The 18,866-nt window shown below is 49.8% G+C and overlaps 1 protein-coding gene across 1 annotated transcript; it reads left to right on the top strand.

The window, feature by feature from the left end:
• The first annotated feature begins 12,363 nt into the window (after nt 1–12,363).
• On the top strand, nt 12,364–13,410 carry LOC147959625 (uncharacterized). The gene has a single exon (XM_087532783.1). The coding sequence runs from the start codon at nt 12,364–12,366 to the stop codon at nt 13,408–13,410; it is 1,047 nt and encodes a 348-aa protein (XP_087388909.1).
• Nucleotides 13,411–18,866: the final 5,456 nt, after the last annotated feature.

Genomic DNA, 18,866 nt, shown 5'->3' with positions numbered 1-18,866 from the left:
AACAATTTAAATGAAGTTGGTTTTAATCCAAGATTCAAATTCAAACTCCATATGTGATTATTCAAATGCCACTTAATTGATTTGACCTGATCAGCAGGCATAAGTTTCCCAAACATGCATGGAAAAGGTACATCTGGATAGATTGAATTTTTCTGATAATTTTCCATATATAAATCTTTTCATTCTGAGCTATATATTAATTTCTATGATTTTTTGAAGTTCAAATCATTTTCTGGATTTTTCTGGTTATTTAGAATTAAACAAAATCCAGTAAATGATTTACTGCATCAGCATGGCATCACGCTGACGTTAGCGGTCAACGTAGCAGCCCAGGTCAAACTGACCAGTGGGTCCCGCGTGTCAGTTACTAACTAAAATATCCTAGTTTAATTAGCGCTAATCCTAGGTTAATTAACAGGGTCGGGCCCGTGTGTCAGTGAACCAGGGGGTCAAATCCCTGGTCAACTCGTGGCTAACCCGCTGGCGACTTGATGTCGGCGAGGCCAGAGACGGCGGAGGGGCTCAGAATTGCTCCTCCGGTGTCCAAATGGACGGCGGAGAGCAGCTATGGGGAACTGGAGCTCGCCCGCATCCAGTGCAGCATGCAGCAATAGCTAGGGAGACCGGAGACGACAGCGAGGGGCTCAGCCGCGGTGGTCGGAGCTCGGGCGTGAGCGCGGCAGTGCTACGGTGCACGAGCAAGCGAGCTGAGGCGCTAGCGGGGGCCTACGCGAGGTGGTGAGTGGGTTGGACGCGTCGGGCGACCATTTGGTCGCCGGAGTCACTTCGGCAGCGAGCGCAGGCGGCGGCGGGTTTGGGCGTAGGCGGTCCGGTGGCTACGGTGGTCTACGAGGAAGAAGAGAGGGATGGCCGGGGTCAAAGGCTCACGGCGAGTCGGACGAGCAGGTCGGCGAGCTCGGAGATGGTCCGGAGCAGTCGGGGCAGCGAGGGGGTTCTCTGGCGACCCGAGGAGGAAGAAGGGGTCGGGAACGGTGCTTCGAGGCGCCCGGCGTTGCGTAGCTCAGTGAGGAGGTCGAGGACGACTCAGCGGAGCTTTTGGACCGCTCGAGAGGAGGAGGGAAAGGCGATGGCCGCGTGTGGTGCTCATCGGCGGCGACGGGTGCGTTCGGTGGTGCTGCGCGGAGAGCAGAGGAGGGGAAGGGGTCCAGTGAGAGAGGGGAGAGCTGTAAGGGGTGCTAGGCATCTCCGTGGCGCTCGAATGGGTCCGGGGAAGGAGGATGCAGGCAGGGAGCCGGCCACGGAGATCGCGCGCGTGTCGACACGCCTCTGCCTGCTGGCAGAGGTTGAAGACAGCCGCTTTGCCTGATGGGCTAGGCCGCGAGCTGGAGTTGGGCCAAGTAGGTACAGATAAGTGGCCCAGTGGCCTTCCCTCTTTTATTTCTTTTCTGTTTTTCTTTTTTGTCAATTGTTTTGATTTAGTTTTAGGAACTAAATCATTTTATTTTCTTCTGATAACTTTTGTAGGAACTAATTCGATTATTCCAAATCCCTTCGCCGAAGATCAGAATTATTGGACATATATTAATTATTTAACAAATATATATCCAATGCAAATGGTTATTGATTTAATTCAAAGGCCCAAAATAAATATCTCTAAGATTCCAAAAATATTGTTTTGAGTTTTACCTCTTGCTAATATTTTTTTATAGAATAACAAGAACATTTTCTTGGACTCATTTGAAAAGATTTTAATGTTGATTATTTCTGAAGTGATTTCTAAGGGTTTCAACTAACCTCAATTCAACTTTCAGAATTTAGACATGATGCATGATGCTCTCAAATGCAACTAATATAATTATTTACAGACAAGTATTCTAGGGTTGTGATAGGCGGTGGCTCGATCAATGCGAGGTGACGGCGAGCCTATGAGTGTGGGCAGTCAAGACCACAATCACGGCTTTGGTGGTTGCGCACATGCCAGTGAGCGCATCTGATGTCACACACCGAGGAACAACACTTCATAAAAATAGCTTCTCTTTGGTTGTGTGTTATTTGGAGATTTTTGCTCCATGTTGTTTCCCTTGATTAGGTTCAGAAGATGATCATAGCAGTTAGTCCAATTAGTATTTTGTTCGTATGCTTTGAATAAAACTGTGTTCAGAGATCATGTTGTATACACTTAGGATGCATACAATCATTTTTGTAGGTTCAAACAGGAGAAGTACTATCTTGCCTGCCTGTAATTGATGGGAGCTCAGCCTGAATGACGGATGTTCTTGAAGAAATACCTAGAATGTAGGATGGAGAGGTTAGCATGCTTACTCCATGTGTAATAATTTCAGAACTACTGTGTTGTAGTAATGTGTTTAGCTAAACCTCTTATTTGGCACATCCACAACTCAAACCAGTTTATGCGTGATGATTTAGGGTGTGTTTTTCTTTTTGCTACTTTAACTTTAAATGCTCAAGAAATTTGATAAGCGTAGATTGCAGTTGCAGAGAGTATGGTCATAAAAGTTTTAAAGAAATTTGTGAAGGTTGTCATTGTGATCTTTGAGGAGAGATATCTCCTTGTACCAAATGAAGCGGACGCTACAAGGCTTCTGCAGATGGGTGCATCAAATGGCTTCCCTGGTATTGTAGCAGTTGTTTTTACTGTGAAACATAAGCTCTTTTATAGTGCAATTATTAAATTGTAGTAGTAGTTTTTCTTGCAGCTTGTAGTAGTAGTTTTTCTTTTCAAAATTAGTCCTTTCTCTGTACTTGTTGATCTTTTTAGCCTGAATTTTCCAGCCAATTCAGGATTTTTGTTTTGCAACATTATGGACGATGCATGTCTTTTATATTGGCTCGGATTGCAAGCTCTTCTTTACATTGGTGACACATATGACCTACAACGTTAAATCATATGTATTTTTGGTTGAATTTCAAATCAAAAGTCTTGAATTACAGTTTCAATTCTTTTTTACTTAGCTTGGCAATCAGTTAACTATCCAAGTATAGCTTACTGAATGACATGTGTTGTCATGAATGAAAGCCGGTCCAGTCCAACCTGTTGTTTCTTTATTGGGTCTAAAATTTGACTAGACCTGAACTGAAGTTTAGCTCAGCCTCATTTGACAAACATATACACACACAACGCAGAATATATCTTCGTTCTTGAATGATATATTATATATATACCTCCTTGCACACTGTCTAATCACCAGTGCTTTTTGTTGTTGTCAGCGGCATCATGGGTGTCGGCGGCAGAATGACAGAGAAGGGCGGGAGAAGCAGGAGCTGCTCGACCGCGCTGGCGCCGGTGAGATCTTCTAGCGTGCGCCGATGGACAAGGCGGAGTTCATGCTGGCCCAGATCGAGAAGGCAATCCCGCCTCACTGCTCGAGCGCTCGGTGATCAAGTCCTTCTGCTATGTGGTCCATGACCTCATCATCATCGCGTCCCTCCTGTACGTCGCGTTGGTCTGGATCCTAGCACTCCCGAGCATGCCACAGCTGGGCGCCTGGCCGCTCGCTCTACTGGGTCATGCAGGGCTGCATCAAACGGCGTCTGGGTGATCGCCCATGAGTGCGTCCACCACGCCTTCTCCGACTACTTGCTCTCCGCAACATGGTCAAAAGCTCATTATTGTCTTATCTAGCATCGCTATTATTCTAAACCTGGTCTGGCCTCAAAATAAACTGGAATAGGGGAGTGGTTGGTCAAGCAAATAATTTTGCATGTTTGGACAATTAGTTTTATGCACTTTAGTCATCTTTATGGTTTGTGTTCATGAATAATCAATGGTTGGCATCATTTTATATTTGCACCGTTTGAGTGCCGATTATAGTAGGTCTACATTTTTTAGTCAAAGTATCTTGATGTTAGTTTGTTCTTTCAGTTTTTTGTCGGTAGTTTGTTCAATTCGTATGCTTGGGATTTGTTTGATTGATGGACCTTGAAGCTGATGCAATAATGCATGAACTATATTCTGTCGTTTTTATGCCTAAGGTATAGTTCTCAAATTTTGATACTATAAACATGACTACATGAGGGAGAGTAGTGAAAAGCTTTCTATATCTTGTTTACCTGCATATCTTGATTGCATGATTAATTCTTTTGCTGGATGTTAGAAATCCAAATACCCCTTAATAGGAAGCTTGAAAGTCCGGTTTTCTGATGGTGAGTTATGTGTGGTTTCAGGGTTACAGATGCCACAAGGCTTGCCTAACAACGATGGGTTCCCTGAAAGGGAAGGCTTTCCAACCAAAAGGTGGTTCTTTCTTCTGTTAATTGTTTCGATCCTCTTTTTTGCAATTCACTGAAGAACTGTACCTTGAATTCTTGATTTTGCAATTCACTGAAGAATCGCCCATCACAAACTCTGTTCATTGAGGACTTTACCTAGGTATGCTAAAGCTTGCCCACTGAGATTTGCTGTTCAGTTAGTGCTGGAGTTGTGCAACTCCCATGTAGTTTTCTGATGTGTTAACAAACTGAAAATTGTTGATCCTTCTCACTGCAGATTGTGTCATGAGCTCGGAGACATTAAGGCACTGTTAGTTAGATGTTCCAATTCTTGTGTACAGGAAGCGACATGTTGGTTCATGAGATAGATGCACTAGCTCAATCATAAGACCTTGGTGATGTAATGATGCTTGGCTAGGCTTTAGTAATGTACTAATTACATACCCATGGATTACATCAGAGATTAGAAGAGTTGCATGTGAATATATGTTGGAATAAGAGAATAGGGAAAAGGCCCAATACAGTGCTGCAACGACCAAAATTGTCAGATTGTGGGTTCCGGCAAACCCTTGAGGTTCAAACACTGGGGTGCGCACAAAGATCTCTCTCTTCCTCGCTCACTCTCGCAGCGATCTCTTAGCCTAGCTCGCTGAACCCAAGGAACAAGTGACATGAGAGTTTATACTGGTTCGGGCCACCATTGTGGTGTAATACCCTACTCCAGTGTGGTGTGGTGGATTGCCTCGTGGGCTAATGATAAACTAGTACAGTGGAAGAACAGCCTCCTGAGGAGAGGCGTTCTTGAGCTCGATGAGCTGGTGAGGTGGCCTTGGTGGAGTGGATCCGATCAAGATGAGCCGATCCTTGACTACGGTGGTGGCTAGCCCTATTTATAGAGGCCCTGGTCCTCTTCCAAAATGTTTAGGCGGGAAGGGATCCCACAACGGCCAATTTCAAAGGTAAACAACTAGTACAAGTTATCCTGACAAAACATGGTCTTCTCCTGCCAAAGGCTCTGGTGGTGACGCCGCCGTGTGCTCCGCGGTGACCCCCGTCCTGTCGTCCTACTGGTCTTGGTCTTGTTGCACGGATATGGAAACCTTTGCCTGATGCCTCAGGACTCCTCGCCTGTGCCTGCTTCCTTAGCACCAAAGAGGAAACTGGCACCCTGCGTCTGCTGGCGCCCGCCTGGCCTTGGTTGTCATGGCTCACGTCATGCGGACCTCGCGTGGTGCACCTTGCATAGATATCTCCGCTCCTCAGTAGCCAGCCTAGCGAGGCCGCCCCAGAGGAGGTCTTGGTGTCGTCCGCCTCACGAGGCTTGGCCCCTCACGAGGGTCTTGAGTGGTTGCTAGTGAATATGGGTCGTACCAAGCCGTTGGTGGAGCCACGCCCTGGGCCGCAGGCAGGCAAGTCTGGGTACCCCTGTTCCCAGGATGCCGACAGTAGCCCCCGGGCCCAAGGCGCGCTCGGACTTGGCTTCGAGGCGAAGCCAAAGGGCAAGTGCAGAGCGCCGCGAGCCCCAACCGCCTACATCCTCGATTGACGCGTGGCGATTGATAGGTCGTGGGCGTCTCCACTTCCCCACACTGCCTTGATACCCGCCTGGCTAGGCGGCCACCGTTGTCTACACAACCCACCTTCATTGCTGGCGGTCACTCCCCAGCTCCTCCGTCTTCTCGAAAGCAGTGGTCTCCTCCCCCAACCAGGCCAGGATCCAACCTCCTCCATCGCCATGGCGCCGAGCCAGAAGAAGAAGGGGAAGAAGAAGCCCCAGGCTTCAGGCTTCAATTTCTATGCTAGGTTGAAGCTTCTGTCACTCTTGCCCTCCAATACTTAGTCCTATCAACATACAACTAACCCTATGGTGTGATCCACACGCGTGCTCATATGATGGGCAACAAAGGACAGCAACATAACCACAGGCAAATTAAACCAATCATAGCAATTCACCAATTACCGATAGGACAACAAAAATCTACTCAGACATCATAGGATGGCAACACATCATTGGATAATAATATGAAGCACAAAGCACCATGGCCATGTAGATGGTACAACGGGTTGCGGGAGAGTGGACCACTGTAGATAGATGAGGGAAGGTAATGAAGACATTGGTGAAGATGACGGAGATGTTGGTGTAGATTGCGGTGACGATGATGGCCCCGGCGGCGTTCCGGCGCCACCGGAAGAGAGGGGGGAGGGCCCCCCCTTCTTCTTCTTCTTCCTTGACCTGCTCTCTAGATGGGAGAAGGGTTTCCCCTCTGGTCCATGGCATCCATGGCGGCGGAGGGACGAGAGCCCCTCTGAGATTGGATCTGTCTCTCTCTGTTTCTGCGTTCCTGATTCTGGCCTTTCACCGTTTCTTATATTCCCGGAGATCCATAACTCCGATTGGGCTAAAATTTTAACACGGTTTCTATCCAGATATTGGCTTTCTTGCGGCGAAAGAAGGGCAACAACCGCCTTACGGGGTGGCCACGAGGATCAGGGGCTCGCCTCCCTGCCTCGTGGCCCCCTCGGGCATCGTCTCGCGTTGATTCTTCTTCCCAAAAATCACATATATTCCAAAAAAATCTCCATAAGTTTTTATCCCATTTGGACTCCGTTTGATATGGACTTTCTGCGAAACAAAAAACATGCAACAAACTGGAAATAGCACTGGGCACTAGATCAATATGTTAGTCCCCAATAATAGTATAAAAAGTTGCCAAAAGTATATGAAAGTTGTATAATATTTGCATGGAACAATCAAAAATTATAGATACGACAGAGACATATCAGTGACCTCTATGGAACTTGGGATCATGGCATGGTCATTGAGGGCAATCTTGGATAGTTTCAGGAGAAATAATCAGTGTGGGATTGGGTCATAGCTTTTGTAGGATTGATGGCTTATAAAGTACTCCCTCTGTCCCGAAATAAGTGTCTCAACTTTAGTACAACTTATTTTGGGATGAAGGGAGTATTATATGATATACAGCGATGGTAAAATATTTGAAGATAGATCAGTGTAGATCAGAGCTTAAACATATTTATAACAAACCCTTCTCTTGGAAAGTAATTGAATCCATGACAATTGAGAAGTAAGAATTTATCATTTTCTTGATTGTCTAATTTGATAGCCTCCATGTTCCTGGATATCATTTTTGTTAACTCTCTGCCGATGTCACCTTGATGCTTGAATATTTTCATTCCTTGATGAATCATTGCTCTACATAATTGGTTGTTTAAAGAAGTTAACTCTTTTTGTAGTAGTTTGTCATGACCTGATGTGATGACAAAAATATGTATTCTTAAACCTAGTATATCAGCTCAAGCACCTGATCAGTAATATGGAGTTCTATTGGTCGTAGCTATTGATCTAAATAATTCAGAAAGAAAAACTGATATGCTGAATAAACTATCTGCTCTACTAACTTTATTTTTTAGTCTTCCTTCCATTCATGTATTTATAATACCATGGGTATCTATAATAGTGATAGTACAAATGATATGTAGAAGAACACATGTTTCACTATAAATAAAGAAATATGGCATGAATTTAATTGGTGTTCACTTGAACTTAGGTGGTGTGATTGTTCATCCACTCCCACCCAAGTGAGGTAGGTTTAATTTTGACTTTATTTCAGTCACATGAAAAACATCATGGGTGTATATGAACACTATGTAAAAATACTCAATCTTGGCAACAAAAACTTAATTGTGTGATGTGTGTGTGAAATATATTACTTTCTGTTTGTTGAATTGAGAAGTCTTGCCGGTTATCTGTGATGGTTGGCATGGTGCTCCAACCATTTTAACATACTAAAATTATTGCCTTTTTATTCTACATTTTCCCTTAAAGATTTCTGGTGGAGCCACATTCATGCATTAGTGGTAAATTAGCGGTTTATTCTATTTGACATCGTCAGAATGGTCAAGCATGTTTTACTACGTTTTTGCAGGGTTCCTGCTCCTTCTATGTATTTTTGATTTGTTGGTGTTGACTGTACTCAATGGTGCTTGCAGATCCATGGACATAGTCAGAATAGTCACTTTCTTGCAGTATATTATTTTTATATCTCATGTTTCTCAAGGTAATGGACAAGATTGAGTTTTTGGTAATATGACACCATTAAATTATATTTTCTACTCTATTTGTCGTTCATTTGTTATGCACCATATTTAAGGGAACATAGAGCAGGTTTGTTTGCTATTGTTATAAATCTGTATCTGAATATTATTTGTAGATTTATGTTTACCAATCATGTTTTATTTTTCTATGTAGATAGGTTCACATATTTCATGTACTAATACAGTAATTGAACAAATTTAAGAAATATGGTTGGAGATGAAGCAAACTGGTAATTTTCATAAGAAGATTATTGTCATGTGTTGTGATATACTCCCTCCGTTCCTAAATATTTGTCTTTTTAGAGATTTCAAATGGACTACCACATACAGATGTATATAGACATATTTTAGAGTGTAGATGCACTCATTTTGCTCAGTATGTAGTCACTTATTGAAATCTCTAGAAAGTCAAATATTAAAAAACGGAGGGAGTACTATTAGGTCATTTGTAATATTGCTTCTTTTTTCTTATATAGTTGTAATAATCCAATTTGCAGGTGACAAAAGAGAGATGGAAAAACTATTGTAGCACAACCATATAGAAAGCTTTGGCTCCATGCTTTTCTTAAGTAGTTCTATTAGGGCATTGAACAATTTGGTGCTATAGTTACTGTATAGTAAACCAACATAATATGAGAGATTGACTGTCAGATTTTACATGTTTAGTAAATTAGGGAACTTGCAACCTCTCATATTGAACGATTCATCTACTGAAGCACTTGGTTTGTCTACATTTTTTGTAGGAGTTTAGATTACTCTGAGAACTGCCGGTACGATGCCATCACGGCTGCTTGCAAAATTAGTAAAAGGCTAAATTCCTTAGTTGTCTTAGTTATGTAGCATAGGAATTGAGTGTGAGTTGGGGAATTGATATGTGAGTTGGCTTCATTATGAAATCAAAAAGTACCTCTGTACATGCACGTAATTGAGTAGTGAATGGGTGATGGGGATAGGTTTCATAGAACTGATAATTATGAACTTGCTCAGTGTATCGTATATAAACATTACACCCCAAAAATTCAGTAGGGTGTTAACATTCAGCTGACTGCTCCCATTTTTAGCTCGTTTTGTAGGTATAATTTAGGCAAAATTTGGTCTGCAAAGATACTGTTTCAGCAAAGGGCAAAGGGAAAAAAAGTCATCATAGAGGAGGATGAGCTGCGACTCTAAGGGCGACCCGCGGGGCGCCTCGCAGGCACCCGCGCCACCCCCGGCGGGCGTCTCCGCCGCCTCCCCTCCTTCCACTCCAGTAGCCTCCACCACCTCTAGGGCCACTGCTACTGGCTTCGCCATTGGCGGTGGACCTGTGCCGTTCCCTGCCGGCGATGACACCCCCTACACCCGCACCACCATCGTTCCGCGTCCAGGTATCTCTTTCCATGTCCGTGTTTAGTCGTCCTTCCTATCCGGTGTTTCCTCCACTCACCTCGGCTCTGTCCCGTCGGGGGTCCTCTGGGTGGTCGTGCCGTTCCCGGCGGCGTGCTTCTCGGCAGACAAGGTTGCCAGTTTTCTTTCCTACTTCTTCTGTGACCCCAGCGAGACCCTTGTCGCCACCCCGGTGGCTGACCTCATCTTCTCCATCCGCGTTGCTAGTGCTGCCGTCGCGCAGTTCGTCGCCGCTGTTGGTCCCGGGCTCATGACCGTGATCAACCTGTCTCTCCATGTCTCCTTGTGTGGGGCCCGTGCGGCTGCGGGGAAAGCTAGGGCATGGGCGGCTCACCCCGAATTCAAATCCCACCCCTCTGGTGTCAATGCGGGGGAGCGACGTCGTAGGGGGCGCGGCCTCATGCCTATCTAGTGTCCCATCGCATCCAGGTTTAATGGCGCTGGTTTGCTCCCCCTTCCCCCAGTCGACGTTTCACCCTCTGATTCGCTGCGCGCGACTGCTGGGACCGCAGGAGATCGTGTTCCCGCAGTGCCGACGGTCCCTGCCGCCCATCCCAGCGACAACGCGGCTCTCGTTTCCGGCTGTCGCCTAGGCATTGACTGCCTTGAGGTTGACTACCTCGCGGCGCCGGGGTACACTGTGTTTACTTCGCCATCCGCCGCCGCTGCTGGAACGTACAGAGAAGTGCTGCTCTCCCCTCCTCCGCCAAAACCTAGAAACAGAAACCCTCGCCCCATCCTGCCGCTCTCGCGCTCTGGTTGCTTTCGTTGCCTCTCTGACCTCCACCGCGTGTGTGACTGTCATGACTTCGTTCGCTGTCGGTGTTGTAGGATCTTCGGGCACCGCGCCGGCTCGCCTCACTGCGCCATGGCCTCTCGCTGCTCGCTCCTCAGGCTTCCGCTGCCTCCCCTGTCCGCCGCACTCCCCCACCGCCGCCTCCGCCCCCCCGGCGCGTTGGGCTCCCACCCCTTACCCCTCGGCTCGCCTCTGCACCACCATGCATCTGGCCAGTCTGGCTGCTACCATGCCTGGCCTTGCCCTGGAGGAGGGGGGCTCCGCCGCTGATTTGGAGACGGGGGCCAACGACGGGCCGTTTCCGCGACATCTCCACGTCTGAGGTGGTGTGCTCCCCGCCTCCGTCCTTGGTGCCATCCTCCCCAGTTAGCGGGCATCCCCAGCCGGTGCAGCTGCAGCCCGTGGTCGCCCCGATGCCTGCCCCTGGCGCTGGGTTGGATGGAGAGGCCGCCCCCCTTGACCTATCGGGGTCATCTTTCTCATCCCGCTCCTTCGGCGGCTCCTTTGCCGCCGAGTCGCAGCGCCCGGACTCCATCGAAGTCTTTGTGCCGGAGGAAGACAGCGATGCGGCTCTGCGGCTGGCCGTGGTCACCATTAAGCCGCCGAATGCCTTCCACAATGACACCGGGCTGTCCAAGCCGCCCTCCTTCGCTTCATCGGCCACATCCTCCCGAAGACGGTGCCATCCTCCGTCGGTGCCATGTACCTCCGGTTCGCCTCTACTGCGGACCGCGAGGAAGCGATGGGGCGACAGCCGTTTAGGCATGAGGGCGCCCGCATCGACCTCCACCGGGAGGAGGCGTTTGGGCGGGTTGACTTTCATGTTGGCCCCTGCGCTCTCCTGGCGGCGACTGGCTTCGCCACAGAATTCCTCAACCCTGTCGGCATCGCTGCGGCGTTCGCTCCCTTCACCGAAGTGCTCGAGATCGACCCCCTCACCCTTGCTGGTCGGGAGCTGGCTACGGTCAGGGTGGTCGTCCGCCTTCGTAGCCCGCGCGACGTGCCCTGCGACGTCTGGCCTCTAGGTGGTCGCTGGGGGGCCCGCGTGGTATCCGTTTGGCTAGTTCGGGTCTGGGATGCCGCCAACTCCTTTTCCCGTGACGGCGTCTACATCCCTTTCTTCCGCCCCCTCCGCCGTTGTTTGCCCACAACCTCCCCGTCCTCCATGGCCTGCCTCTGGGCAGCGGGCGTGGGGGTGGTGCGGCGCCGTCTGGTGGCCGCGGTAGGGGACGCCGGGGCGGACGGCAGCTCGCCTCCATTCTCCGTGTCCTGGGAGCGCCGCCACTCCCATGGCCTGCTCTTGAGCTTGGGGCGGGCTGCCTTGCCCCGTCCCCTCCCTGCGCCATCTCGCCGTTCTCGGGCTCGCCGTTCTTCTTCGACGCTGGGAGCTCGCACTCTGGAGTGACCCTAGTTGGGCTGGAGGGCGCGGAGTGCGGCGACGAGACCGCGGCTGCTGACGTTGGCGCCCCCCCCCCCGGAGCAGCAACGCAGCGCGTGCCTGGCCGAGAAGGAGGTGCCGGCCTGGGTTAGCGTGGAGGCGAAAGCCATCAAGTTGCGCGCCCTGAAGGACGCGCTCTCCAGCTGCTCAACTAGGCTCAAGTCGAAGGTTATGAAGAACAAGATCCTTGACGCCGTGATCGCTCCCATGGGCATGAAGCCTGTGTCCGATCTTCGTGCCGCCGCGTCCATTCCTGCTGCCCCGGTGTCTGCTAATGTTGATGTGTAGCCCGTGTCCGAGAACGAGACTGCGCGCTGGTGTGCGCCCCCCCCCCTCCGTGGTCACCATCCTTCCCCCCGTGTCTGGTGTGCTGTCTGTGTTTCCTTTCATGTAATACTGTCCCCCCTCTCTCCGTGTTCGGGTGTTGTATGTTGTAATGGATAGTGCCGCTTTCTGCTCAATCCGCACGCTCTCCTGGAATGTCCAGGGTTTGGGCGATTGGGATAAGTGTGATGTGGTTAATAACTTGCTATGTTCCTCTAATCCCAGCTTTGTTTGCATCCAAGAGTCTAAGCTTGCTCATCTTGACGCCCGTAAAGCCGTGTCTTTCCTCCCCCAGCACCTCATGCAGTTTGTCGCCAAAAATGCGGACGGGAGCCATGGCGGCATTATCACCGTGTGGGATCCTTCATCCTTCGCGCTTGTCTCCTCCTTCGAGTCTAGCTACTCTATCTCCGTCGCTCTCACGTGCTCTTCCTCGGGGGTGACCGTTACCCTAACTAACGTTTATGCCCCCTCCGACCACTCTTTCACCGAAAATTTCGTTGAGGACATGCTCGCGATCCCTCCTAGGGTCCTCGGGCCCTGGCTCGTTGTGGGGGATTTCAATCTCATTCGTCATCCTAGCGAGAAGACAGGGGGGAATTTTGATGCTGGGCGTGCTGCTCGTTTCAACTCCCTTGTGAATGCCCTAGCTCTGCATGAGCTGCACCTTTCAGACCGCGCCTTCACGTGGACCAATCGGCAGGATCCCCCCATCCTTGCCCGGCTTGATCGAGCGTTCTTCGACAATGCTTGGAATGACGTGTTCCCTGACTCCTCTCTCACCTCCCTCCCTCGCGTCACTTCTGATCATGTGCCCTTCCTGGTCACGACCTCGACCAAAAACCCGACCCCCTCGCGGTTTTTCTTTGAAATGGCCTGGCTCCAGGACCCAGCCTTCCTCCCTACTACTCTACCATCCTGGTCTTCTCCGGTGCGTGCTACGGGCGTGGGTGGGATCCTCGCGGCTAGGAAGAAAGAATTCAGGTTTGCTGCCAATGTTTGGAAAAAACAGCACCGGTTCATTCCCACTTTCGGTAATGATTGTTGTTTCATTATTGACGTATTTGACTTCCTGGAAGAGAACAGTGTTCTTTCCACAGATGAGAGCGCTCTCCGCCACGACGCCCGGCTTGCTCTCACCGCGTCCATTCGCCGGTAGTGTGCGCATTGGCGGCAGTGTGGCAAACAACGTGCGGTGTGCGAGGGGGATGAGAACACCAAGTTCTTCCATGCCTTTGCCTCGCAACATCGACGACGCAATCGCATCGCGGCCCTGGAAGTTGGAGGGGTGCAGGTGCTAGACCATGCAGGGATGGCTGCGGCCCTGCGTGCTTTCTACGTGGCGCTGTTGGGCCGGCCCAGGGAGCCCGTCTGGCATTTTGACCTGGCGGCCCTCTATGCTGGTGCCCCTTCTGCGGACGGGCCTGCTCTTGTGGCCCCCTTCGAGCGGGCCGAAATCAAGGCGGCGGTGCATGCCCTGGACCGCACCAGCGCCCCTGGCCCAGATGGGCTTGGTCCCGCGTTCTACCAGGCGGCCTGGGGCATGGTAGCGTTGGATCTTCTTCGTCTCCTTGATGAGTTCCACAACGGCGTCGCCCGCCTTGACAGGATCAATCGTGCCTACATCGCCCTACTACCCAAAGGGAGCGGTGTGCCATCCCCTGCCTCCTTTCGCCCCGTCTCGCTCAAAAACGGCGACATCAAGATCCTGTGTCGAGGGCTTACCTCATGACTTCAGCAGCAAATCCCTCTCCTGATCGACGAAGATCAGTCCGGCTTTGTGCGGGGGCGAAGCATCTCTGAAAACATCATCTATGCCACAGAAATGGTGCAGTGCTGCCATCGTCGCCGGGCCCCCACGATGGTCCTCAAACTTGACTTCGCCAAGGCGTTCGACTCCATCAACAGGGCGAGCCTGCGCGCTATCATGGAGGTCCGGGGGTTCCCGTCGCTCTAGTGCGACTGGATGGATGCCCTCTTCCACTCCTCGAGCTCGGCGGTCCTGTTGAACGGGGTGCCGAGGCGGTGGTTCCAGGTGCGCTGCGGCCTCAGGCAAGGGGACCCCATCTCCCCCTACCTCTTCCTCATCATCACCGATGCGCTCCTGCGGCTGATCCGTCAGGATGATGTGCTGCGCCACCCTCTCCTTCCATACGCGCCTGCAGTGGTGTTGAAGTACGCCGATGACATGCTGATCATCACGCGGGCGGCCGAGGGAGGCGCGGTCTGTCTCCGGCAAATTCTCGACCAGTTCGCCGCCGCCACGGGGCTGATCATCAACTTCACCAAAAGTACCCTGGTGCCGGTGCATGTGGAGGAGGAGGCTTTGGCCTGGGTGGTGGCTGCTCTAGGCTGCGCCACGGGATCATTCCCGCAGACGTACCTCGGTCTCCCTCTCTCATGGGAGAAACTGCACTTCGCGGATTTCCTGTCGCTGATTACGAAAGTGGACAAGTATCTCACCGGCTGGGCAGCTCGTCTTCTCTCCCCCGTTGGGCGTCTGGTACTCATCAACGCCGTCCTGGACGCGCTTCCCATGTATGCCATGGCGGCGTTGCTGCTACCGCCTGTCGTGGTGCGTGTGTTGGACGGGCTGTGCTGCGCCTTCCTATGGAACGTCGCCGAACGGGCCTCGGGCGCCCAATGCCTTGTTGCTTGGGAGAGGGTGTGCCGGGGGAAGAGCGAAGGCGGGCTGGGAGTCCGTGACCTGGCAACGCAAAACTTGTTTCTGCTGCTCAAGATGCTACATCGCCTACACACGACCCTGGACTCTAGGTGGGCGGCCTGGATATGGGGGGGGGGGGGCTGGTGGACGCTCCCTTCTCGCTCACGGCGAACTGGCCCTTGGTGAGCACCGGGCCGCGATCGTGAAATTGCTCCCACTCTACCGCGCCTTCTCCGTTGTCGACGTTGGGGAGGGGGAGCAAATGCTCTTTCTGGTGGGATCGCTGGCTGCCCTGCAGGGCTATCGCGGTGGCATACCCGGCCCTCTTCTCCCACGCCCTGGACGCAGAGGCGACGGTCGGGCATGTGCGCGCGCGGACTTGCTTGCTGCCGGGTGCCCCAGCTAACAAGCGTGGGTGAGCGCGAACTCACGGTGGTCGCTGCGCTCCTGGCCGCGTTGCCAGCGCGGGCCGGGGGTGATGAGAGAAAGCTTCTTCACGCTGCTGCACCCAAAGGCGCCATGTCGTCCAGCTCCGCTTATAGGCTCATACGGTTTGGCGGGGTGGCCGCTTGCTTCGCCCCCATGATCTGGCAGGCGCGTGCTCCGTCGCGGGTGAAGTTTTATTGCTGGCTGCTGGTGCAACGACGCATCCACACGAGGGACGTCCTGCTTCAGAAACGCATTGTCGATGTAGATGATGCCGGTTGTCCACTCTGCTCTACTGCTCTGGAAACTGCTGACCACATGCTCTTCTCCAGCCCATTCGTGGTGGCGTTCTGGAGGCATGTCCGGGTCGTTGTCGACGATGTTATGGTCTGCAAGCTCGGCGCACTTGCTGCTGCAGTGGCCGTAGGCGTCGAGTCGGAGGTCGAGTTTGCCATGTTGTGCTGCTAGCAGCTTTGGAAATACCGGAACGCGGTTGTTTTTCAACTCTTGCCGCCGTACCTTGCCCGCCTGCTTTGGTACTATAGGGAGGACGCGGTCCTATGGCGTGATCGGTTGACTGAAGCTCGTCGATCGCACGCGGGGGAATGGGTGCGTGCGTTCTTGGCATTGCCTCCGTGATGTTGTTTCGCCCCCTCCCTCCCTCATGTAAAGTCGGTGTTTGTAACTATCTGGGATTTTGGCCCACTGTGATCAATATATTCAGGTGGGGGATTCTCTCCCCCCGGTGAAAATTCAAAAAAAGGCCAAACGAACCCGGAATAATTCCAAATTTTAACACGACACTCATATAGTTGCATGTTCACTGCAGATAAATGTTCTAGCAATTCAAACACCATCTTTTCCTTCCCTAACACCATTTTGTGTTTCAAAACAGAACAAAAAAATCAGGTATACCACAAACAGTTTACTAGCAAGAATCATGTGGGATGAGATATGAAATATCTTGGCGCAACGTCTTGTCTGGCTTACGTAGGAAGCTTCGTCGTCTATAGTCCACTGCCCGCGCTTGAACCACACTTGCGCACCAGTTTCTCGTGGCACCGAGCGAAATTTTTCTGCCACCGCGGAAATATCTATCTCCCTGCCTCCCCCACCAAAAGCCACATTTCCATTGTTCCTCCTTGCTTTCCAAGTTCAAACCTTCATTGTTGCTTACTGGCAGCAACACCTCCTCGCTGGCGACCCTTCTTCTTGCTGTGTGGCCTCGTTAATATGGTCAGGTAATCCACACCCCACCCACACCATCCTCCTCCTTCCTCATCCCACATGCCGTGACCGACAGCACAACACCTTCCGCCCAAATCACTGCTCCATCCTCCAATTAAGTGTCGCCCCCTGCCATTTTGCACGCAGTATAGCGTGGAGCTTAGTAGCATCCAGAAGTGGAGAAGCAAATTGCGGCCGCTCTGCCATGTGTGCCAACCGTCAGATCTTGTAGGAGCACCTCGTCTTCATGGCCATCGTCGACACTACCACACAGTTGTCTACTTTAAAATAAAGTTCGTGTTGTTTTCTCGAGGCCACCACTAGTGCCTTCTAGTGATTTGTCCTTTGTAATGTTAATATGCAATCTGATATTCTGAAATGTAATGTTCAGTTAACAGTTTGGTCCAACAATTGCTACATTTCGTAGTAGTTCTCAAGAATTCTTGGTTTCGTTAACTGTCTTATCTTCTAGTGTATGTTCTTTTCTGCAATGTCGTGCTCAGTTAACTATTTTGGCTCATTTGTTCTGTTGTCCAATTAACTGTTTGGTTCAGTTCTGCAATTTGATTTTCATTTGTTGTGGGTACAATTTTGTATTGTTATGCATGTGAGAAATCGAATTTGGCCGTACTCAATACACAAGAAACATATATAATTGCTCTATTCCCAAGTTGTTTAGCATGTTTGGTTAGGTTAACTAGCTTTTCCATGCGTCTTGAGTTAATCTATTGGATCTGCAATTTGTTTATTTTTCATTAACATATTCTACTGATAGTATGGCAACTCTTAGTTAACCTGATCAAGATATTCCTTATATGTGTTGCAGGGAAACAATGGGAGCCACTGCAGTTTACCATCGAGGTTTGCTCATGCATGGTCCTTTCGCTAATAGCACATTATTGGGCAGTTGCAGGAATCATTATAATATTTAGGTTTCTTACAATTTGGTCTTGAACATGTAGGTCCTGCTGTCAGAGGCTTAGACCCACTGTTTGACCCATTTTGCATATGGGGTAATGAGATGTCCATGAATATTAGTCAAGTCACGAAACTCAGAAAGATTGTTAGGATAAAGATACTTGCGAGGAATAACAACAAGATCTTTGTTTGGACAATGAAGAAGACATCAGTTAACTATAGGATGCTAGTAACTCTTTTACCTTGGTTTTCCCCTTGTGCCATTTCAAAATTTACAACAGTGATTTATGCATATCTTTGTTTTTTGTACTTTCCAAAGCAGTTCACCGATGATTACCACTCAAACCACGTGCATGGTTAAGAGGCGAGGAAGGTATTCATTCAACACCAGTGGTACAATATTGAAGTCTTCCTCAAGAGGACGAAGGTTGGGTCGGCAATTATCCATAGCCACTGGCCTAAAGTTGCAAGGACATTCAACATCACTGAAGGATAAATATTTGCCTTCCATTTCTGCAGTTACCCAGATGAGATTCATCTGTCTATTTACTGTGTATGATGCTACTTTCCAAAGGTTTTCGATGTTGCATGTGAAACTTGGTGCTGTTGTGTAATCATTTAGCTAGCTACTCCCTCCATCCCGTAATATAAGAACATTTTTCAAGCTAACAAAGTTGAAAATCATTCCTATATTATGGGACGGAGGGAGTATATCCCTATATGGTGTAACTGAGTGCTGAAGCTATCTGATGTAATTCAATTATGAAATCCTAGTTGTCGTTATACGGATATGAAATATATGGTGTGTTCTATAAGAAATGTCATTTTGATTACTACATGGATTATCAATAATAGGCCAATTACCCTGTTTATTGGGGTTATCTATTACAGATGGTATCTCTGACAACACCATGGGTGGTGAACTCAAACAACCCACACGGTTTCTAGAAAGTAGGCGTGTTGGATCAATTAACAATCACACACGGCTTCTGCAAGAGAACTGTTTGCGTTAGGCCATGTGACGCCCCCGATTTAATCGTACACTAATCATACACGCAAACATGTACGATCAAGATCAGGGACTCACGGGAAGATATCACAACACAACTCTACAAATAAAAAAAAGTCATACAAGCATCATATTACAAGCCAGGGGCCTCGAGGGCTCGAATACAAGAGCTCGATCATAGACGAGTCAGCGGAAGCAACAATATCTGAGTACAGACATAAGTTAAGCAAGTTTGCCCTAAGAAGGCTAGCACAAACTGGGATACAGATCGAAAGAGGCGCAGGCCTCCTGCCTGGGATCCTCCTAACTACTCCTGGTCATCGTCAGCGGGCAGCACGTAGTAGTAGGCACCTCCGGTGTAGTAGTAGTC

The sequence above is a fragment of the Triticum urartu genome, chromosome 7A, assembly GCF_056163025.1.
Source record: "Triticum urartu cultivar PI428250 chromosome 7A, HENAU_Tu73, whole genome shotgun sequence".
In the NCBI taxonomy this organism is placed as follows: Eukaryota; Viridiplantae; Streptophyta; class Magnoliopsida; order Poales; family Poaceae; genus Triticum; species Triticum urartu.
This window is presented reverse-complemented; position numbering and strand designations above follow the sequence as displayed.

What these genes read in the sequence shown, in the direction of transcription:
- LOC147959625 (XM_087532783.1), top strand. Translation starts at nt 12,364, where the DNA reads ATGGATAGTGCCGCTTTCTGCTCAATCCGCACGCTCTCCTGGAATGTC.